At 34.6% G+C, this 25,840-nt stretch overlaps 1 protein-coding gene across 1 annotated transcript in view; it reads right to left on the bottom strand.

The window, feature by feature from the left end:
• Positions 1–2,900: 2,900 nt before the first annotated feature.
• LOC145977965 (transferrin-like) overlaps positions 2,901–25,840 on the bottom strand; it is a 93,125-nt gene continuing 70,185 nt past the window's right edge. The window contains exons 13-15 of the mRNA XM_083110309.1: positions 11,481–11,587; positions 9,817–9,972; positions 2,901–3,146 (exon numbers count right to left, since the gene is read on the bottom strand). Of these exons, the coding sequence (XP_082966435.1) occupies positions 2,976–3,146; positions 9,817–9,972; positions 11,481–11,587 (434 nt within the window). The 3' untranslated portion in view covers positions 2,901–2,975. The remainder of the gene's footprint in view (positions 3,147–9,816; positions 9,973–11,480; positions 11,588–25,840) is intronic.

Genomic DNA, 25,840 nt, shown 5'->3' with positions numbered 1-25,840 from the left:
GGCTTTTGGCCATAGCAATTTTTTTTTATTTACGCTCAAGTGTAACGCGAACTGCTTCTTTGAAAGCTGCAATGCACTAAATATGTTAACAAAGCATATAATAAATATAGGCAAATGTTCCCACTCTCTCCTTTAATTTTATAGTTCAATTATTGATAGCATACAACATGGTATAGCTTATATCCCATGAAATTAAAACCTACTCTCTTTTTGCATGAACTTTCTATAAACATATTACTTACTCTTTTTCACTTCTTTTTCAATTTTTTTTTATTAGCAGCGAATCGAAGGCGCTTAATCCTTTGCCCACAAGACACGTAAAATTCTTGCAATTGTTTTTATATACGACATTTACACATATTACAGAAGGAAATGTCTCGTAATCACTTACTTCGTTCTATTATCGCTGAACTCCCCTTTCTTTTCTCATTTCAGACTCCTACAACAAGATGTCCCCCGCTCATTATGCTATTATCGCATTCATCGTGATACCTCTTCTCGGCATACTTATTTTATTGGTATTATTAATTATATCTTGCTGTTCCCCCAAATCACGTGTCAACACCCCAAAAACGATTAGAGAAACCTTCCATCAGTGCCCCGATTGCTTTACAATCAATTTCGCATGCCCCAGAGACAACAGTCATTCCCACACTACCCCCTCTTCCCCCGACCCCTTTCACCTCTGGTACGAAACAAATAAATACTCCAACTCAATGTACCACCATTCTTTCGAAAGGACGCCGACTTCCGGTACCTCAAGTGAAGCCACCGCCGACCCCTATTCCGGCTAGTCCGGTTATTCCACCTATTCCCCCCCATTCCCCCCGGCGAACTTCCCTCATGTAAACCTGTCACTCAAACAGGTCCCCTTAAAAACTCTACGTCATATAAGCAACAACGCCCCTACGATCAGGTATTACCTCCCCTCTCCCCCAAAATAATTCCTAAGTTTTATATGAAAGTCCTTTTTCTGTTGACTATCACCCGCCATCATTTATTATAACTCTGCTCCACTACCTTTTACATTTTTCCTAATTTTTTCCCTTTTTGCGCTTGTTTCATTCTCAACACCACGAATGCTACCGGATGGATTCATCATGACGACCGCCTGCCTGCCTGTGCTTCCGAGCGAGAGATCTAGGCTCATCGCAGAGAACGACTACGATCTTGTGGACTTCCAGCACCAGAAGGACCCAATCCCATCTGGACTGCATGGCTGATTTTCCCATCTTCACTGCCGCGATCCAGCTGTGGAGCGCTTTACTCAGGACGTCTACCGACCCGAACTGCCATTGTAGGCTTGACTTCCAGACTGCCCTTCCATGACGTCACTGCGATCTACATCGGCAAAGCCCCTCCCACTGAGAGCATGTTGTGTTTCCCTTGTTTACTGCAATCACATGATACGCATTGTCGTTTTTCATCGGCTGAAAGTGTGTTCCAGTGTTCAGCCTCCATCAACTACAGTCAGGCACACACATTTAGTACACAAATATGTCATTTACAGTGCCAGGGTTGTGACCATGGGTGCTGCCCATACTTTTAGTGGATTAGAGATAAGTCTCTTTGTTTTGTGTTTTTTTCGTCTACTACAGATTACACTCAGCCAATAGCGCCGTGCAGTCTACAGCGTTGCCATGGTAACTTTACCTCAATGCTCCGCCCAACCTAGTGTGTGTTATTCAGTGTGTACTTTGAACTCCGCAAACCGTCAATAAAACCACGTGCGTTATGCGACGTTTCTTCACAGTGTGCTGACATGTGTTTTTCTGTTATCGTGTTGTCATCATTCATTCAAAACTAGTTCAGTGTCAAACCTATATGATTATTTTTTCTATCCATGTCTCAAGACTTTGTTATTGATGCTCGTACTCTGTGAGTACACAAGAGGCTTTGACCTACAGTTTTCATTTTTTTTCTACGTGTTTTTTTTTTTATTTTTTTTTCTCAACGGTGTTTGGTGCTACGATTATGACTATGATATGACTATTTTGGTGATCTCAATTTTTTATGGTGACGTGAATCTTATGGTGAATGGATTGATGTATTGGATTCTACGGATTTTGATATGTTAATAAATGATAATTTTTAAATATAACCTCCTCCGGAGAAGGTAGTCGACCATCACAGATTGGTTCGATTAACTCAACAAGGGGAATGTAGAGATATGGAGATTATTAAACTGAGAAAACCTCGTCATGGCAATATTCACGCTTGTTTATTTCCTGGAATTGTCCGACCAGCGGGTGATCCCAAGAATGCGCTAACTTGTAACTTCCGTTAAACAAGGAACTGAAAGGCAAACGCGTGGATCAAAACAAGATCTACCGCGTTCGAAAGGTTTAACAACCTTTCGAAGCCTAAGATTATAAAAGCAAGCTCACTCCCGGAGCTCGCTCTTTTGGATTTTGACTCTAATCGACGCTCACATGGATAATTAGTCTCTGATTACTTTACAACACATTAACACTACTGAACTACGACGGCGGAACACGGAGTTACAGCTGCCTAGCATGCTACAAGTCGCAAGGGATTGCTCGGTTTGGTGAGCTAAGGGTCGAAGGATAGAACCTTGGCATCTGTCACAATTCGGTCTGCAAGAAGCATCTGGACAAGAACATCACACCTACCAGGTATGAACAAGCGTGAATAACCTTTACATCAACTTTCCATATCTCTACCCTCCTAATCGGAGCAGGTTCAGGCAACAGATATTATTAAGCTCTACCTAAATGTTTAAATGAAACTTCCCTGTGACCTCAGAGCCCAGGTAAAACGGGATTACAACACTAGTGTGAATGAAAAACATCAGTTTTATACTCCTACTTTTCAGGATAACTAACTAGTACCTATTAAAATTAAAGATTGAGTATTATCTTCAACTAATAGAACTTTAATTAGAAAAAAAGAATCACATGGAGTGAAAGTTAGTACAGAGGAAATATTTTATTTGGAACCATTTTTATTTACATTTAAAACATTTTTGAAATCGCAAACATAACTGAAAAAAATATTAATGATATATTAATGCAAACTGTAGTTTGCTTAGAGCAAGTTGCATCATCCAGTACCTCTTCATAATTAAGCCCTGCTCCGGAATGGGTGTTCAGATCCTCTCTGCTAACCAGCTTCTCTGCTACATCCTGGTAAAGAAAAGTTCATTAATGAGGTTCAAATGTGAATACGAAATGGCTTACTCTAGTAAAGACATGGCAATAGTCCTGTGGAATTTAAATTTAATCTAAAAGTATTCAATTAATGACAAAATTTCATAAAATATTAAGTTAAGGTATGAAAATTGAGGTTATGGACATTTAGAAATTTTTCCACCACATACCATGGAAAAAAGGTCAAATTAAGGTTTTCCTGTGTAGATATATTTTATTGTATTCAGATTTTTTTTTGGCTTTTAAATTTGAACTATTTGGTAAACCATATTTGATGTCCGAGAAATCAATCTTAGAAATGCCATGCAGGTATTAAAGAATTACATTAGATTCTTGATTAGTTGACAGAAGTGGAAGAATAGATGAGGTAAACAGAAGATGACAAATGGGTGGTGGACTATCAAAGTGTTCGAAGATTAATATGGAACATGGATGCACCTATGAAATGCAAGAAAGTAATAAATATGTATGAAGCAGAGACTTTGACAGATACAATAGAAAGATGCAGGCAGTGGAGATGAAATTTGTAAGGAATATATTGGGAAGACCAGAAGGGATAGAATAAGGAAATCCGACAGACAGTGGGGTTGGTGAAGCTTCAGGACAGAATAGATCAGACCCAGATGAGATGGTTTGGACACATGAAGAGGATGGGTGCAGAAAGACTGCCAGTAAGAGTTTACAATGCACAAGGAGTGGGAATAAGGTCAAACGGGAGGCCAAGATGTCTGTAGAAAGAGCCGATCGGGGAGAGAGTTAGGAGAAGAGGACAATATTGGTGGAAGACCAAAAGAAAATTGGGAGGCTTGACTTCTATTCAGACCCAGCCAGAGGCAGGAAACTGCGAAGGAGGAGATGATTAGATTCTTAGATGAAAGAACTCATACCAAACACACCTTACATTTTATTTATTAGATTGTCTGCACAACAAAACTAGGGCCCAACAACTTTCAAGGAATTTCTAGGTTAAACAAGGACTTTAAAAAAAATCTTGAAACAGGTTTGAAAGAAGAAATTGTGTTAACTGGATGTTATCCAATGTAGTGGACTTGGGTACAGTCATTTCTTGTTTTCAATATTTTGTCATGAAAATAATTAAATTGTCAAGTACACTGATTTATTTTGGAAACCTGGTAGTAAGAGAAATATTAATACATAAAATTATAAGCTAACTTTATGTCTTGGTAGAGAACTAGTGAGTCAAGGGCTTTAGTTTGTTGCCTGAATATCTCCAAGATTCTTATTAACATTGAAATTTTCATTAAAACATTTTATGAACTCTACCCATATCTTTTTGAAGAGATAACTTTCATCTTTACATGAAGGAATTTCTTCTAGCCGATGGTGGGAAGAAACACATGGATGTCATATTTACACTAAATCTAGTGTACTAACTATTCCACTGCACAGAGCAATGTGTGTATTATACCACTTGTAGCATGCCTCAATGTCAGTCAAGAAAAATCAAATTTATACATCATATTGTGAAAAGTAATATGTTAATGAATTAAATTTTCTGCATCTCAATGTAATTATTAAAAACTTTCATTATGTCAGTCAATTGAACATTTAATTAGCATTGTGCACCTCAATGAACGATTTAGTATATATACCATATATGGTATACGAACCTTAAGAACCATAATAAACAGGGAGACAGTAAGAATAACATATTTCAGTCTTTTCCAGTCACAACTAACATACGGAATTGTATTTTGGGGGAATGCTAGAAACAGTGCAAAAATTTTTATTTTGCAGAAGAGAGTAGTACGAATTATGGCAGGAAAGAAAATAAATTAACCATGTAGGAAAATTTTCAGGGATCTTGGCATTCTACCATTACCTTGCCTATATATATTACATTTACTGTGCTATGTAAAACAAGATATGTCTAGTTTCTCCAAACGTATCAAGGAAGTACATCAATACAACACAAGAAAAAATCACAATCTGGTTATACGAACTCATAATACCACTCTCCTTGAAAAAGGTCTTAAATTCGTAGGTATCCACCTGTATAATAAATTACCTGATCACATGAAAACAATGGAATCAACTACCCAATTTAAGAGGGAATTAACAAAATTCTTATTACAACATTGTTTTTATTCAATAAATGAATTTCTAAATTTGTAAATATTAAATTACATAAATTGTCAACAAAGAGGGTTCGGTTGTACAGAAAATGGAATTATACTATTTATATTATCATGTATGAAGTATTCACTATATGCTATTATTGTGCCTAAATGATCATTAATCGGTTCTGTATATATGTTGCATTCTTCCATGTTATATAAGTTACATATTTACTTTTACATCTTATTTTTACACTAAAAAAAAAATTCTTTGCTTATTATTGTGCTCGCCTTAAATATTGTATGTAATTTTACTCCAACAGTGTATTCTTCCTTTATTTGGATTTCCTTCATGTAGAAGTTATTCAAATCATTGCTGTAATTCTTGTCTATAATTGTATTAATATTTTATTAGTGTATTTGGATTTCCTTCATGTAGTAGTTCTTAAAATCATTACTGTAATCTTTGTCTAAAATTGTATTAATATTTTATTACTGTATGTATTGTTATATGACGATTTCCATACCTATGGACATAGGTCAACGGAAATAAAGAATATGAATAATATGAATATGATGAAATTGATCTTGCTTTAAGATGCAATTTCATAATGGTGTATAAATTGTATAATGAAAACATATTAAGACCATTCATAAGTAGTTTCATCCCTTGTGAGAAGACACTGCAGGCAACATGGCAGCTTTATAAACAAACATGCATGGATACTATGCACACACACAAAACAATTTGCAGGATTTTTGCTCTGGGTGGGTGCACAGTGCTTAAAGTAAGGGAGGTGATGCTTTCCCCCAGTTAAGAATTCTTAAAGCAACATCAAGGACTTTATGTTATGATCTGCTCTGATAACCTGAAGGTGACCACATAGATCAGAATATAATGTCCGGTATATCAGACCATCACCTAACATACACCGTGTTCAGAATCAACTGCACCAAAAAATATAACAAATAGGTTCAAGTCAGAAGCTTAAAGAACTTTAACAAAAGTGAGTTTAACAAAGACGCAGAAAATATTAATTGGGATTTAATATGCAGCAAACACGATGTAAACTAAGCAGTTCTTCTCTTGAACAGCAACATTATTGCATTGGCTGACAAACACTTTCCAGTAAAAACTTTTCGGGCAACAAGAACACCCACTCTTTGGATATCTGAAAAAGTAAAAGAACTTTGAAAATATGAGATTACTTTCACCTGAAGTATGTTAACACTGGAGATCAATTCCACCATTATGACCGGGTTTTTAATGAAAAAGTTAAAAACGCTAGAGCATTTTGGCAGACATTAAAACAAGAAGCGGTTGTTACTAATAAGTTTAACCAAAATTTACTCTCAAGTCTACTCAATGTGGATGCAATAAATTAATTTTTTGTAAATTCTGCTTGTCAGCACAAACACGACCGAGGTTGAGAAATTAATAGAGTCATATAAAACATGGCAGACAACTGGAACCTTCAAACTGAAGAAGGTTAATGGGGCTACAGTGTTGAAAGAGGTCAAAAAACTACATTCCAATGCCAAGGGTCATGATGGCATCAGGCTAAAAATGTTGATACTCTGCATCCCGCATTGCCTACAGAGCCTAACTCGCATCATAAACTGCTCTCTATCTCAAGGGGTATTTCCCGAAGATTGGAAAAAGGCCGTAGTGACGCCCATACAGAAAACCACTGTTTCCCTTGATGTTAAAGATCTAAGACCAATAAGCGTGCTAATAATTATGTCTATAGTTATAGAACGCATAGTAAAAGAACAATTAGTAGACCATCTGATGTTGCATGACCACTATTCTCCACATCAATCAGGCTTCAGAAAACAGCACAGTACAGTAACTACTTTAGTTAGCATTGTTGATGACATAGCCAATGGGATGGATAATGGTAAAATTTCATTCCTACTCCTTGATTACACCAAGGCATTTGACTCCATAAATCACAACCCCTTGGATCTATCGGCACAAAAAATAAAGAATTGTTATGGTTTCGGTCTTATCTAACGAACAGGCAACAATGTGTAAAATTAGTACATGAGAATAAATCGTGCATGTCTAGATGGCTTGCTATCAAACAATCAGTACCACAAGGAAGTATTCTAGGACCTATTCTATTTTCCCTATACATAAAAGATTTTAATGATGCACTAAAACACTGCAAGTACTACCAGTATGTAGATGACACACAAATATATATACAAACACCATTAAGAATCCGTGGAATGGCCCTAGAAGCATTACAACAGGACCTCAATTCAATATCTAAATGGTCTGAATGTAATGCACTCAAATTAAATTCATCCAAGTCTTACATTTTAACTTTAGGCACAACGAGTAACCTCAGAAAGTTAGAACAATTAAAACTCCCCCTCCCTACACTGAATGATTCCAAAATACAGAAAGTAGAAACAGCACACATCCTCGACATAATATTGGATGAGAATCTATATTAGGGTTCTCATGTCACACACACACACACAATTAAAAACTCTATAGCTCTGAAATCACATTTTCCATTCAAACATATGCTAAGCAAAGAAACTAAAATTCATCTAGTCAACACACTTGTAATGTCAAAAATTGATTATGCTTGCCCCGTATTTATAAACGTCAACAGTACCCTAAATTTCAAGCTACAAAAACTTCAAACCAGTCGCATAAGATTTATACTGAATGTCAAAAGAAGAGAACATATTTCCCCATACTTACAGAAACTTAATTGGTTAAACATTAAAAATAGGAGAACATTTTTGGCATTGTCATTATTGTACAGGATCCTGAACAATAAGGAACCAAAATATTTATATGATCAAATTGCCCCGTACAGGAAGAAGGGAGAACAAATTAACCTTCACCAAAAAACAAAATTCACGATTCGCACACACAGAACACTATGGAAATTCTTTCATAGTTACTGCAATAAAAGAATGGAATGAACTCCCCCTCCACCTCAGGGGAGCTCCACCTGCAACACACAAAATAAATCTAAAGAAGCATCTACTGTCCAAACAATACAGTCTGGATTTGTATTTTCTGTAATGAATGGGAATGAGGTATTGGTTTTAATTTTATCTCTGAAATAATTGTATTCTAATTGTGGTTTTAAATTTAACTCTGTACCTTCAGTACATTGATTGTTTACATTATAAGTATGAATGTTTTATTTTTGTTTTATTTTTATTTTTCATCTGCAACAGTGATTTTTCAAGAAGTGTAAAGTGTCAATTGCAATTTATTATTTTTTTTTTTAAAGGGTTTGTTGTAAGAACGGTCCACGAGGCTGAAACACACCCTCTTAATAAAGGCTATATTATTATTATTCCCATCACTAGAATAATTCGTAAAGGAACTTAAATCTACTGTCTTTCATGGCACCATTCACCCATGTTTTCATGCTACAATTTAAAAATTTGAAATATATGAAGTCTTTCTAGAAATCTGTGCCCTCCTGACCCCCTCTGCAGGCGAAATTGCACACACACACACAGACTTATAAATAGGATAATTGACTTATGGAGTTAACCTTCTAGAGGGCGCGTTCATAATCGTGTCACCAGCGGGCGCGTGACGCATTTTTTACGTCATTTAGTATCATTCATTATGAGCAAGAATTTTTATAATATAAACGAAAATGTTTTTTGGTCTACATTTATTTATATCATATCTGAGGTTAAAATAAATGAAACATATTGAAATACAAGTTAGAATGCTGAAAAAAAAAAAGAAAAAACAGTACGTAACTTATTACATATTTATAGCGCACCACGCTTTTCATCAGCAGGCGCGTGTCCTACTTTTTACGACAGATATTCCTGCTGAAAACCTAAATATTACAAGTTTATGTACAAACACTTTACATTCCAAGTTCAAGAGGGACCGAGTCGAGTAAAAATTCTCTACGTCATATGAAAAAATATGGGCTGACTATGGCAATATCCTGTGTACACACTCCCGCCTCCCCCTTCCCTCACCGAGCACACACACACACACACTATATCTCGTATAAACTAAGTAAAATAAACCAAATAATAAGAACTTACTTTCACATTTTCGGATATGTCCTTCTCCTCAAAACATCCTGGGAACGAGTCTAGCTACCAAAGTAGGTCAAGTCGCGATTAGCCTTTCTGTGCATAAAGCGGACTCAAAATCAAAATCAATCAATCTATTCTATTCGAGAAACTTGAGGGATACGCTGAATTTCGCTAACGTCTACGTTTTGTCGAATCATTTTCAACAATGACCTGACGAAATAATTACAGAACAGTAGCAGGCGCGCAGCGCAAACTTTACGACACGGTGTTCTGATCTGAAATAAACAACAATTGACAGAGTATAACATATGGATTAGTAACAATGACTGCTAATATGCAACACAAAATACCTCTTTGAGGAATACATAAAAAGCATAGGTCGATGAATTCAAAGGAAACACAAGAAAATTACTTTTGGCGTAAATTTTGCGCAGGCGCGCCCGCTCGAAGGTTAATTCAGAGATTTATAGGAAGCAAATTTAGAAGGAACAAAAATATTTTCTAAAGAATTCATAGCACACCTTAAATAAGATGTCACTTTGTTCATTGAATGGTCCAAAAATCTTCAGAGGTACTGTTTGTGCTGGATGAAAGTGGCCAAATAATTTGCTGATCTGACGAAGAGCAATGAAGATCTCTTCTTTCTTCAAATTCTTTGCATTGCCATTAATCATGATCTGAAATATCAAAAATGTTTCAAGGCACATCTAAATATATTTATTCTCCACACAAATCTATTTACCTAGGAATTTGCTACTATCCTCAAACCATGTAATACAGTTTATTACATCTAGCTTATTTTGTTGAGCACACACACTAATAGTGAGTAGCACTACACTCAGGGTAGGGATATATGTATTTTAACACATTGACTGCCATACTACAAAACACTGTTTTATTATGAAAATATGATATAATCATTGAAAGCAATAGGTTTCTTGATAGATGAAAAATAGTTATATTTCATTACTTTATGTGCGTAAGTCATATGACATTCTCACAGCGCTAGAATCAATTATTATGCTGCATGCTACACAATATTTATTGTTTCTTTTTTCAAGAATTCTTATCTCTTTCCGAGTATTTTTATTGTTTTTTCCTGAGCATCGAGTCTAGTTATTTGTAACGTGACTACATGAAACTGATGTACACTTATCAATACCATTCGAGGAGCTGGCCAGCAATAATTCAAGGTCAAACACATAATTGAAAGAACTTTAAAGAGTTCATGAGTGAAAATTTCTTTTTGTTTGTCAGATTTAAGCAAAATTTAAAGGCTAAAATAAATATAAAAGAAGTTAATGTACATTATTCAATTGATCCACACTTTTTAAATTGCTTTTGTTAATGGTAACAATAACAGCATCACTAAATAAGATTTTCATGAACCATCTGCAAAATTTTGTCTACAGGGCCACTCTTCATGTAACTTGTATGTTTTAGAATGGTAGCTTCAGTTGCCTCTTTACCACAAGAGCTCCCAAGGTAAAAAGACGTGCGAGTTAAATACTTTTCATCAGACCCTGGGCGAAAAACTAGTATGAGAAATACAAGTCGCACAGCAGTTAATGTGTTAAGGAGTCCTGGTAATATAATTTATCATTTATTATGTCTAAATAGCATATTGCAGTCTACAGGAAATATTAAATAAGAAAATATGGAGATGGCACAGGTCCAAAACTCCACTCCAGGACAATATGGAGGGAATATCTACTGGAATGGATTATGTAACCTAGGTTTGGTGCGAGCAGCCCACAGTGTCAACTAATTTTTGTAGTTTTGTATCAGCAGTTTAAACATTTAGACAAGCATGGCAACCATAATACAATTAAAGAAATATATTTTAAATTACAATGAATTTAAAACAGTATGTTTCATAGAGGCTAATTCAGAATGCCTCATCTCCAAGTTCATGGTATCTCACTGGGATTCAATGCCAATAGTACAATATAACAATTCCATTGATAACTACAGGTTTTATCTTTTTTAATCTAATGTTGCAGAAATGTCCATAACACTGAATATTTACAATCTTCATTTATTACAAGTAAATTAAAAAAAAGTGAATTCTGTTTCAAAGGAACTCTGCAAATTAAGATGATTACTGAAAATTTCTTCAAGAAACAAAATATTCTTCATGCAGAAATTGTTAGCTATGAATGAAGAAAGACTTATAATTACATACTTGCCCTGGAGTAGCCCAGCCAAGGTGACAGTCTTCACTGATTCCACATATTGTGACAAAGTCTTCAGATCTGAGATTCATTGCCCAGGAAGAATTATTAGAGCCATCTGAAATATACACCAAGTGAAGTTTTATGCAAAAGACCACTCTGGTATTTAATTTAGAACTATGTGTAATTTTAATAGAAAAAATAAATTTATAAAAATTAATATTGGTTTGAAGTGAAACAGGTAAAGCATAACTAAAGGAATAAAATACATTAAGATATTGAATGTTTACATGTTCACTCCAAGATCACAGCTGCAGCAGGAAAATAATGCAGGAAATATAATCACCAACCCTGAGACCTTCTGTAAACAAACGGTCTCACCGATTTGATGTATCACTCCACGTCAGCTGATTCATGACCGAAATCATCTGCTGTTACACTCATAGTTCGCCGCACCTATTCATTTTATATAAGAGCCTCTGAATGTGAGAACCCGCTCTCACAACACCAGACGAATATGCAGCTGCATACATTGTTACTCTCCCGGTCATTCTCTTTCATAACCCTTAAAACTACAGACACTGACACACCACTGCACTGGGATATGAACTTAACCACTTCATTTACTGGTTTCTCAGGATACCACTGACAGAACGTTACATAAATATTGAGTAGAATCTGTTTCTCACCCCTTTTCAAAGGCTGGCCTTGCTGGTGTTTTGAAAACAAGCTTTGAGAACACAGACCTTCCCGAATGCATAGAACTCTGCATGTTATTTTTCTAAGGATTAAGTCAGGCAATATTACTAAGTTGCACTACTTCCTTGCTGTTCACATGATTATTTTTTAGAAAATAACCAATGTTATAAAATATCATTATGTACACAAATCTCTAAGCTCATTGAAAGTTACAATGCATATTACTACAAAATGTTCACACTTAACTTTGTGACATGGTAAGGCAAGACATTTTATGAAGTGCACTATATTTGGCGGAACAAAAATCGTTATTAGCTATATCATCCTTAGAAATATACATTACCATGTTATATCATTTTGTCTAAAAAAAATGCAAGTAAAATATATTCAATTCACATGCAAGAAAGAAGCCAAATTTATGGGAAATGATTACTGGTACAAAGAGTTAACCATAAAGGTGAAGCAATAAGTAAAAAAAGAAAGAGCATTGGGTTTAAAGTGAGAAGTCATTTGCGGCAGTGTATCCCATACTACAAATTGGCCATTGTTTTACCTTACATAATGAATCCTGTAACAACGCTGGATTTTCGTGTGGATTATTTTACTTCTATGAGTTTACAATGCTTTCTGCATGCAGGTGGTTTTGTTTACAGAAGAGAGATAGCCTGTGGTTGATGGAAACTGAGCTGTTTGTGTAATATTGTGGTAATATTAATAGTTGTTAATTAAGTGAGTACTGTTTATAAAGAGAGAATTTTGTGACTGGAATTGAGTTAAACCCATATACTTATTTAAGTTGAAGTTTAAAACTACGGTAAAAGGAATTATACTCATTAATGTGATTTTCGTAAGGCAGTTCTTGTTAACGTCATGGCGGATGCCATAGGTTATATGGAACTTAATAATCAAGTAGAAATTATAACGAACTTGGTAGAAGACAATGAAATTGTTATAGAAGATAACATTATAGAAGAAACATCTAGAAAACAAGCTAAAAGAGTCAGATCTTCTGAAGATGATCAAGTTCCAGCAAAAGCGGTAAGGATAGACAGGTTAGATAATAGAGATAAAGTAAACACGTTTGGAGAAAGTCGAAGAGAAAATAATGTAGATAAGTGTAAAATGTATTATGACACATATAATGGGCCATATTTAGTAATAATGACTAGTACTAAAGGTGCAGAAAAGAAATTTAACTCTATGAAAATAGGCAATGAATTGCGAAAGAAAGATATAAGGGTCAGATATATCCAACCAAGTGGTTTATTTAGAGCAAAGATTTATTTTTACACCAGGAATGAAGCTAACAATTTCATGAAAAATATGCATTTTCATAAAGAAAATAATATTGATGTGTTCATCCCGGAATCCTTATTGGTGAAGGAAGGATTGATATATGGTGTACCCACTGAATTTGAAGAGGAGGAAATTAAGGAAAGTATTGAAGACCCGACAGTAATATCAGTGGAAAGAATGAAAAAGAGAATTCGAAAAGATGATGGTTCATATTATTTTGTTCCTACTAAGCTAATATCAATCACGTTTAGATCTCAAGAAATGCCTAAACAGATTATAGTGGTTAGTCACATTTTCGATGTTACTCCTAAAGTTAGAAATGTGATGCAATGTAAGAAATGTTACAGGTTCGCACATTCAGCAGCCATATGCAAGGATAAAGCTAAGTGTGCTAGATGTGGAAGAGAGGAACATGAAAATTGTAATGAAACTCCGAAGTGTTTAAATTGCGGAGGAGAACATGTTGCTACTGATAAGTCATGTGTAAAATGGGAAATGGAAAGAGAAATCATGAGAGTTATGGCATATGATAATTTATCCCGGCAAGATGCAAGAGAGAAAGTAATAACAGGTAATGTTCCAAGCAATTATGTTGTTCAAGGCAACTCATATGCTGATCAAATAAAAAACCATATAAACAAAAGTCAAATAAGTGAAATTGACACAAGAAAGACTGGTGTTGTAGGAAATAGCATAACAATACAAAACAGATTTGAAGCCTTAAGTGATTGGGGTGAAAGAAAATCAGATACATACTTGGAAAATGTTTCATGGAAAAGAGTTCCTCCAGAACATCATAGAGACTATTCCAAATTTGAAAATAAATATGGAAAAAATTTCAGACTAAATTCCTATTCACAAACAAAGAATTATAATGAAAATTCTGAAGGAGAATCAAGTAAAGGTTCTCTAAAGAAATTACAAAGTAATCAAAAACAATTAAATGGAAAGTCTACAGGAACTGTAATTAAGACAAGGAAAAATGAGGAAGATGTGGATAGTACAAACAGAAGCATGCAGGAGGTGAGCACCGGAATCTACAACAATGAAGAACAGGAAAAAATCGTGTACTTTCCTCACATAACATCTCAGAAGGATCTTATGTATAATTTGTTACAATTAATGGCGAAACTTATGGCGACATTAACTAAAAATTCTGACTTATTAAACATAAAAGAAATACTAACAGAATGCTCACAAATAAATGGCCAGGTGCAGAAAATTATTGAGGATTTGGAAATTTTTGGAGAGACACCTTAGGGTGTGGAAGGAAAAATAATGGAAAACATTCGTGGGGGTACACTGGAATGTAAGATCATTGAAAGCAAGAAAGCAAAATCTGGTGAAATTAATAGATGAATATAGACCTGAACTTTTATGTTTATCGGAAATCTCTGTGAACCCATCAAACATAGATTATTTTAAAGTAAATCATTATCACATAATTTATGAAAAGATTAAAGATGATAGTAAAGGAGTTGCAATTATGATTCATGAAAGCATTCCATTTGAACCTATATCTTTTGATTATACATTGTCTATATACGACACATACAAAATTGAAGTCGTAGGAATTAAAATCGCTTTTATGAATCAAAAAGTTAGTATTATATCTATATATATTCCTACAGGTGCAGAGTCACAGAAATTAACGACAAATACATTATCGCAAATGTTTCAATGCATAGAAAAGCCTTTTATTATAGCAGGGGATTTCAATTGCCATCACACAATATGGGGAGATCAGGATGAAGATAAGTTGGGGAAAGTGTTAGTAGAATGTATGGATTTGTACAACTTTACTGTAATTAATGACGGTTCTGCTACGTATATAGGAAGATTAGGTACTCGGCCAACAGCTATAGATTTAACGTTAATGTCAGATGATATATGTGGTCAATTTCAGTGGGAAACAGACAGTGATCAAAGAACCAGTGACCATTATCCATGTTTCTTTTATACTGATACTAATTCAGTGAGATCTTTCACTATTCCGCTCAGAAAATGGAAAGTTAACGAAGCTGATTGGAATAAATATTCTAAATTACTTACAATCTTATTTAAAAATACAGATTTAAATAATATTGATAAGAGTACATATGATTATTTTGTAGATTCTGTTAGCATTGTTATGGACAGATCATGTACAAGGGCAAAAGAGGAAGTTGTAAAAAAGTATCCAATAGTACACTGGTGGAATAAAGATTGCCAAAACTTTAAAATACAGAGAATTGAAGCTACGAAAGTTTATAAAACAATACCAAATCAGGAAACTTGGATTAATTATAAGAAAGCAATAGCGCAGGCCAAGAAATGTTATATCAGCGCAAAGAGACAATCGTGGGCAAAGTATTGTGAAGACATAAATAACAAAGAGAGTATCAGTACCGTGTGGGCTAAATTTAAATCAATCCGCAAACCACATACCCCTCGATTAATACCACTCAAAGAAACCTGGAAAGATGAATTTATTATGAAGGTAACATGTAATAATAAACAAGAACCTGCAGATGCCCCTGATGAAATTTTCTCTTTCAGTCCTAAAGATAGACATTCACAAGGATTATATACCAATATCATGATCGATGAAATAAGAGACATAATAATAAGAGCCAAGGACACAACTCCAGGAAAAGATGGAATAACATACTCGATGATTCAAAACTTGCCGGAATGTGGTATAATATATCTTTGTAACATCTACAACTATATAATGCATTCAGGAAATGTACCGCAATCGTGGTACACTCAAATGATTTTACCAATATTGAAACCTGGCAAAAGTCCACATAAAGGAGAATCTTATAGACCGATAGCTTTGTCTTCAGTACTGGGGAAAATTTTTGAAAAATTAATTCTAAAGAGAATAAGTTGGCATATAGAGGGACAGGAATTATTTTCAAGGCTTCAAGTTGGATTTAGGAAGGGAATGGGGTGTACAGATGCGTTGGCAATGTTATCATCAAAAATTTATGATACAATGAAAAGGAAAAGTAGTCTTATTGCTGCTTTCTTAGATATTAAAGGGGCATATGATAATGTAAATATAAATAAATTATTAAACATTCTACAAAATCTGAAAATACCTTATATGCATCTAAAAATAATTTGGAATCTATTAAAAAATCGTTGTTTATATTTTTACTTTCACAATAAAGTTGAGGGTCCTAGATGGATAACAAGAGGACTTCCACAGGGAAGCCCTTTAAGTCCTTTACTTTTTAATATATATTTAATGGATGTTCAAAGAATATGTCCTGAGCCATTTGGATTTATACAATATGCAGATGATTTATGTATATATGAGAGTGTCAAGCAAGTAGATAAAGGAGTCACCAACATGGAAGCGAAAATAATAGAGATAAAGAAATTTCTTGAGAATAGGTCTATGAATATATCGTCAGAAAAATCAAAGTTGATTATATTTAGTAAAAAAGGAGCTCCGAAAAATGTGAATCAATATACAAAAAAGTTACACATTCCCATAGAAAATTCAGTGAAATATTTAGGCGTTATATTTGATAGTAAATTAACATGGAAACCTCATGTAAAAATGTTAGTGAAAAAGGCAGAAGTAATTTACAATGTATTTCGTTCTATGGCTACAACAAAATGGGGAAGTCATCCTAGTACCATGATGAATTTTTACAAAAACTATTACAAACCAACAATAGAATACGGGATTATAGTCTTTAATACAATTTCGGAACGTGTATTTCGACCTTTGGAAGTAATGCAGAGGAAAGTTCTACGAAAGTGTCTAGGACTGATGAAGAGTACTCCCAATGTTGCTGTATACATGGAAGCATGCGAATGGAACTTAAGTTATAGGAAAAGAGAAATGTCTATTAAATATCTGTTGAAAACAATGTCAGAAGTTAATCATCCGTTTAACGACATTCTATTCGACTTGGTTGAATTATATGATACAGGCAAAATTAATAACTGCGAAGATATAGGATGGGTGCAATTATATAATGAGTACTATGAGGATCATCAAAAATTATTGAAAGTAAGGAGTAAGCCCATATATACTCTAGATTTTCCTGTTTGTGAATATAGAGATATTTATTTTCCTGAACAATATACAAAATATGATTACATGGAAAGATGGAAAGATTATTACTTTATATATACAGACGGTTCAAAAAGTAGTCAAAATGTAGGATGTGCTGTTTATGATGTACAGAAGAAGGAATCAATTATGGTACATTTACCGGAAGATTTTTCCATTTTTACAGCTGAAGCTTATGCAATTTACCAAGCACTAATATATACATATAAATTGCAAGAAAAAAATATATTAATATTAACGGATTCCAAAAGTGTATTATATTCAATTCAGTCCAATTATGATTTATTATTTAAATGCTCCCCATACATTATAAACTGTGTAAAAACTTTACAAAATTTAAGGAGCAGGGGAAAGATAATTCATTTAACCTGGGTTAAAGCACATTGTCAAAATTTAGGAAATGATATGGCAGATTTGTATGCAAAACAAGCTAGGGTAATTCAACCTGTTCTGGAGCTGAAAACCTGGTACACAGACCTTCTACCGAGGGTGAAGAAAAAGTTGAAGGAAAACTGGACGGAATGGTGCAAAGGTGAATTTCAAAATGCAGGCGGCTTTTATCAGAGGATAGCTAATTTCAATAGAATGAGACCTTGGTTTACAAAAGTTCAAGGTTCACGGAATGTGATAGTATTACTAAATCGTATTAGGTCAGGACATACAACTACTAAAAGTCATTTACAAAAGATCCGGATTCTACAAAACCCAAACTGTACATGTGGCAACAAGGAAGATATACACCATATCCTATTTGAGTGTAATAGATACACACAAGAAAGAGAGACATTCTATAAAACTCTTATAAACTGTGAAATTCCTTTTCCTCAGTGTTTGGAATCTTTGATTTGTGAACCTAACCTTACAGTTGGATATATATTGTTATCTTTTTTTAGAAAATGTGGCTTAACTATTTAATAGAAAAAAAAAATTGTTCATAGTATCCTTTAATAATAATGTACAAAAAATGTAAGTTTATGTACAGTACATATGTATATAGATATGGGAAAAACTGCTTAGCGGTAATCCCAAGTAAAATGTAAATAAATAAATAAATTGTTTACAGAAGGTCTCAGGGTTTGTGATTTGAACTTTAGTAGATTTGAAGGTGGGTGCTATTCATAAATTTTGATTTATTAAAGTCAACATTTGTCTTGAATTTGAAGATACCTATCATATTGAAAGTATGACGTTATATTTGAATTTAGAGGTAAATATTACAGATTCATTGAATTATATCACCATCTTCATATGATATGATATTGTATGGTTCATTTCATTCCATTGACCATTTTACAGTGGTTGTTTTTCACACATGGTATGGAACATGTCTGTACATTAGATTGCAGTTTCAATACAATGATTATATTATAATTGATTTGGTTAAGGATTCCTGAAGATTTTCTTGGTTTTGCTAATGTTAGTTACAAGGTATGTTTACATACACAATACATACATATACATGTCCTAGGAGTTCATTTAAGATGTGACAATTTGCAATTTATTGCCAGGTACTCTTTCAACAGAATAAAAACAATGATCTAGTACGTATATTTTTACATGCTTTTTATATGAGGTAGCTGATTGTATTGTTATTAAGTCACTTGGAAGGTTATCAAAACAGTGAACAGCCATGCATTTTGCTCTTTTCTCAAATAATGTGGTGTTGTGTGATGCTGTTTCGAGGTTGCTGCCATTTATAGTATTTATGAGAGTTGTTGTTACACTTGAAGGAATCATTTAAGTCTGCTTTTATATACATCAGCAGAAGTATATACAAGCATGTTATCAGTAATATGCCTAAGTTTCTAAACAGTTTTCAGGGTGTCTCTCTTAGCTCCTGCTATTATTCTGACAATTTTATTTTGCAGCACAAAGCTTTTATTACAATTAGTGGAATTTCCCCAGAAGATTAACATATATGCTAATAAAGATTGAAACAAGCTGAAATATAGCATTTTCAATGTTTCTAAGTTTGATATTGATTTCAATGTACTAATGGCAAATATAATTCTGCCTAGTTTTATGGAAAGGTGTGTTTGTCCCATTTTAAGCTTTCATGAATTCATATTCCCAGGAATTTGATTGTTTTAACATGATTTACTGTCTTATAACCTAATATAACATTTGGTTCATTTATCATTTTATTCCTTGCGATGGAAACCCGGATAGCACAGACAGCTTGCTGCAGCATGAAGCAAGCTTACCATGGCAAGTTAAGTAGCTAGCAGCAAGCTTGCCATGGAAAGCTATTAGCTGGATGTAAGCTTGCATTAAGCAATCTAGTTACCACAATTGGAAGTTGCAGCAAGCTTGCCAAGGCATGCTTGCATCAAGCTTTTCATAAAGCTGTAAGCTTACAGAATGCAATGCTCGAAGTAAGCCATAATGTGTATCTTTAAGCTAAATATATATCTTTGTATGTATAAACATGGCTGTAATATACATTGTATACACACATATGCATAACAGCAAAGCTAGAAACAATTGGGGCTAATTAACAACAAACACCCATGTTTGTAACGTCACAGTTTCTATTTGCAGCTTATAAATACTTTTCATGCTGCCCAAAACAGGCAATAGTTAGGCTGAAGAGTTCCATGAACTAATCAATTTAAACTTAACGCTGGTAATCAATTTTTCTTTGCAGTACTTAGCTCCTAATTATATACTCTGCGATAAAAATATTTATCATGAGAGTTTCACTTTTATTCACCACATTTTATTTTCTGATCTTCCTTACAACTTCAATATTCACACATCTTTCGAAAGATAAAACACATTTTTTCACTAACTACAATCAAAGCTACCCTTATTTATGTTAATAAAACTTATGTTTGTTTTACATTTGAGTCGCGCTGCCATCTAGTGTAAGCCGCATGAAATAAAAGCTTTGGTGCTTTATTCACACTGGAATTCATTCCACTGTATTTTGGTTTTATTTTATTTTGTCACTATTGTTTGTGTTTAGTAAGTATCTCTATTGTTATATTAAATGTGTGTGTATGGTTTTATTTTTTAAAAAATGCATCCTATCATGCTAGTTATCACATTCATCAAGCTTACGTCCAGCTTGCCATGTCAAGCTTGCTTTGACAAGCTAAAAGGTAGCTACTGCAAGCTTGCCACAAGCTTATGTGCTATCTGGGAATTGACAACCGCAAAACTGCTGTTTAATAGTAAATTATTGACAGAAAACATTCATTTAGTTTGATAGTTACGTGTTTGATATTAGAGATAAGAGTTTGTTCAGTATCACTGGTGATGGCTACACTTCTATCATCTGCATAAAGAGGTTTTTTTCCGAATTTAAATTTAGTGGCAAATCATTAACATATATTGATTGATTTGTTGTTTTAAGTCCACTTTATGCACAGTAAAGCAAATCTTGACTGGACTTATAGTTTAAAGTGGGATCCAAACCACTGTGTGCCTCCACTGGGTATCGAACCCAGAACCCCTTGATTACAAGGCAAAGGCAATTAATATATATTAATAAGAGTTACAGTCCAATAATAGATCCTTGTCGAACTTCACTTAATATTGTGCAGGGTTTCAGACAAAGCTAGATTGTATACAGTCATCCTTTCTGTGGATAATCTCAACTACTTGCATATGATTGCTAAGATAGGATGAGAACCAATCATGTGCGATGCCTGTTATGCCATAATATTTTCTCTTTTGTAATAGTTTTCCATGGGTACTAGATCTGATGCTTTTGTTAAATCTAGAAAGCACCCCATGCATTGTTTCAATTCTTCTAATATATGGTTTCAGGTTTAAAAGATTGGTAGCTCACTACGCAGATGACTTAAAAATTTGTTTTTCTTGTGCATGGCACTAGGGGGATTTTTTGGGATTATGTTCCAATCGTGCTCAAGCGTTGTCTACTTTCTCCTAAGTAAGCACACATAGTTAAACCCTTCGCTTCTTATCAAGAACAGACCCTGTTTCCCTAAATTTGTTCACAAGTTTTTGAACATTGGCTCTGTGTGGAACAGGAACATCTGAGAATTCTGCTGTGAAACTCCTTATATCTTCCTTCCCTACAAGAATTAGTAATGACAGAGTTGTACATAAAAATTCATTGTTTAAATTCTACAGATAGCGTGGCATTATTAGACTGCAGAAAAGCACCAGTATGTATGACAAAGTAAATCAAACAATTTAAAACACTTTTAAACACCTTAACACTTCACAAACAAGTGCATCATCGTAATTGCATGTTGTTGTAATATTTGCAGCATAGTATATGAAAAATGTTAGGCCGGAAGGTAGTGTGAGGAAATTGTTCTATTTGCTCATATATTTTTCATTTTTTTCAATTTTAGCATTAAAAATATTTTTATGTGGTCTTAATAAATACTTTATTTTTTATTAAAATAAAAAATTGTTAATACATATTCAAGTAGACTTCTTTACATACCAATGGTATTCACTGTGTCCGAGACACTGCTTGCCCATTTGCGTAAGTGAAATTGAAAATATTTTTTTACACCTGAGCTTTATCAAAGTCAAATATTGTGAAATGAGAAAAAGAGAGAAAAAAGAAAGTAAAAAAATATCAGCTTCGCAGGAAGTGTGGTTTGGAGTATGTGACAAAAAAATATAAGCAACAGTGTCTAATAAGACACTGGTTGCCCAGTTAAGGGTTAAATTGAGCAACACTAAGAAGCAATAATTCTCTTTCTTCTTTCTCTCATGTTTGAAACTGAAATGAAAATGCATCAATGGCCACGTTTAAAGGTAAGCACCAATTATTGTGAGAAAGATAAACAAGATCATCAATGAGACTTTTGCACAGGACTTACTAGATACTTTGAAATCTGAAGTCAAGCTTCTGTGTTGCGTTTGATAACAAAAAGCACATTTCATATTAGTCCGTATGTATTTTTCTCCTTATGAATGAGCATTGCATGCTTCACACTGCTGGAAATAGCACACTCAGAAGTAGTTTAATTTTGATGATGTTAGAGAAACCCTGCCATGGATGTGAACATAGGGGTTGACAACAAGTCCTGTTATGTGACCAGACCTTCTCGTTATAGGGTGTCTTCTGAGTTTCTGAGAGAACAGCTGAACGCTACTGAACATAGTAGGGATTCACATAATTCTGCACTGAGTTGTGCCATGTAACACCATTGCACTCAATAAGAAACTTGGCAGGAAGGTTCAACAGAGGGAGTAGTACTGGGCTCTCATTTCGATGCACTAAGCATAGCGAATCTCTTGCATATTTCTAGCTGTTTCATGCTGTCACTCGGATTATTTCGAACAAATATATTAATATTATGACTTATTTTTACTACTTCTCAAAAATATTTGAAATTCATTATTTTTATTATTTTGCTTTGTCATCACTGCATCTCCCCATGACCAGATTACACATCAACTTAAAGCAACCGATAGTATACTCTTTATTGAAGTTGGGAAAAGGAAGAGGGGTTACTTAGTTATTGACCTGAAACAGAATCACAAGATTCAGAAAAAAATCTAAACAAGTTTGTACTGGGATTGTCAGCCTTTTGTTGTTGAAACTAGTCCATATTAAACCAAATATTGATAGTTTGCAACACTAAGTGTGGACTTTATGTCAATATGGAATGTGACCGCACAACAAAAGTATTCACAGACCACAATTATATTTATTTATATGGGTGTGTGTGTGTGTATGGGGGGTTTTGAAGCTAGATTATAGATTTTAGTTCATTTGAAATATATGAATCTGGTAGACATTTATGAAAATTTCAGAAATATATTTTCAGAACAAATGAAAAAGCATCAATTTCATTGCTCGTAAGTTAGACTACGTACGTAACTGGATTTTAAAAACACTTCTCTTAATAATAATGAAATAATATAATAAGTAAAAATAATAATAATCCATGGTGTAACAGCCAGTGAGATCAGTACCTATCTACTGAGTGCCAGCCTCACTCTTACCAAAGGTGGGAGATCATCTGACCTGTTGCGGGGTGGACATGTGGTCAGCATGACCAACCCCAGTCATTGTAGGTTTTCTATGACCAGGTTACGCTACTCATTCATAGCTAGCAAAAAATTCCTCCCAATGGTTGGTGACCACCGGTCCCATACTCAGGCCAAAGCACCTCTCTCTTATAAAACTAATTCAAATTTTAGTAAACTGTTTTCGTACAAAAAAAAAAGAAAATCAGATATTCTAATAATATATTGGTGTACTAAAATATAAATTTGATGGTTTTTTTATTTGGTTAATGTTGTGAAATTTAAAAAAAAGATTTAATAATTTGTAAGGGATACTGATTATTTCAGAATGGAAGAAAAGAGGAGTCACTGTTATTTTTAATTAAAAAGAGAGGTACATATGTATTATTACATAAGATTAATTATATTAAATTAAATTATAATTAGGAATGATATCACTAAAATTTTGAGGGACTATAAACATGCAACTAGGTGCATGGTTTCTCACCACCCTAGGAGGATAAAATGTGCCAAGTATCATCAAAATCCAAGATCATGGGTACCATGGTCTGGTTGAACTGATGAGGAATAACCCAGTAATAAATTAAATTGAATATCTGTGTCTACATATTTGTGTCTTGTTTTGATTATGTTTTACAGGTTAAATGGTAGAGCAGCAACAAGCTGAACTTCACCCATTAATAATGAATTTCTAATCTTAATACATGAGTAATAGTAATCCAATATTGTATACAGAGAAACAACTATATTGGTCAAAAAAGTTTTGCATATTGCAAGTTTTTCATATTCTGCGTCACTGACGCCACAAATCTCCATACCTTTGAAGCACACACATCAGCCGAAGGACAATTCAACACAAAAAAGAGCAGGTACATGTCTGTGGCCGGATTTTGAAGCATGTTTCACGTTTTAACCTCGTGATTCACCCACCGATTGTCTCGCAGTTCGTGAGAAGGGGGAGTATAAAGCACTGGACGTCTCAAGGAAGGTTGTAATGGTTGTCATGGTGTGAGTTTACATTTTAGAAATGCCACGAAACACACTTTCATCAGTGCATAGAATCAGAATAGTGACTACTACAGGAAGGTAAGAAGCAAGTGGACGTAGCACATTGGGTAGGCTGTAATCAAAGTGACGTTTCTAGAGTGTGGAAGAAATTCCAGAGACCCATTCAATAGCAGATAGGCCCAGAGAAGGAAGACCATGCAAAAACAACTGCTGCACAAGACAGGCATATCCGTATTTCTGCTCGCAGACATCCTACGTCCACAGCAACCCAATTCCAGGGGCAGCTCCGTGAGACCTGATATCATGGTGTCCACCCAAACGGTGCGAAACAGACTGCATGATTTAGGGATTGATGTCAGTCTACCTTTGAAATTTCCCCGACTCACTGCACGACATAGGGCACTACGCGTAAGATGGGCCAGACAACATGAAAACTGGACTCTGGGAACGGTGGTCACAAACACTGTTTACAGATGAAGTACGGGTTAGTCTGCACCCCAATGACAACACTATACGTGTCTGGTGAGAAAATGAGCAGAGTTTCAATTAATCGTTCATGGAATGCTTCCAGCAACAGGGTGGTTCAGCACTGTACTGGGCAGGAATCATGTTGGGTCATCGGATGCCATAGTTCACATACAGGGTACTATGGATGCACAGACATACGAGGACAGTGTTCTTCGACCCGTCGTTAGGATGTTTGTGCATGATTCAAGTTTGTGGATGATAATGCCGGTCCTCACCATGTCCATTCAGTGGACCTTTTCCTTTGAATGCATGCAATCTGTCTAATGGACTGGCCAGCAGTCTCCCTGATATCAATTGTATCGAACATGCCTGGCACCTTCTGAAACGTGCCATTACAAACCTCCCTCAGCCACCACAAACCCTAGGCGATCTGATACATGCTGCCATTCAGGAATGGGACAATCTTCTACAACATGCATTGGATAACCTGGTTTTCAGCATGCCCAGTCATGTTCGAGAATGTCTAAGTGTTCGTGGAGGCCACACACGTTACTGAATAGACAGTGAGGGGGTTGATAGCTTTACTCACCTTGGTAATTGGTGATCTTTTGGTTGCATCTTTCTTTGGTTAGGAAAACCACTTTCTTTCTTTCTTTGGTTATTTCTTTCAAAATTTTCTTTAAGTTTTGCATTTTGTACTTTCATTGCCCTAGTCTGAGGTATCGACATGTGTGGCTTCTGTGATGCAGAAATAAAAATTGTTATATGCAAAACTTTTTTTGACCAGTATATTAACATGTGCTTTGTCCATATTGTAGTAGGCTACAAGTAAATTGAAAACATTGAAATAAAGAATATAGT

The sequence above is a fragment of the Lepisma saccharinum genome, chromosome 24, assembly GCF_977018435.1.
Source record: "Lepisma saccharinum chromosome 24, izLepSacc3.1, whole genome shotgun sequence".
NCBI classification, from domain to species: domain Eukaryota; kingdom Metazoa; phylum Arthropoda; class Insecta; order Zygentoma; family Lepismatidae; genus Lepisma; species Lepisma saccharinum.
Note: the sequence above shows the minus strand (reverse complement) of the source record. Positions and strands in the feature narration are given on the sequence as shown.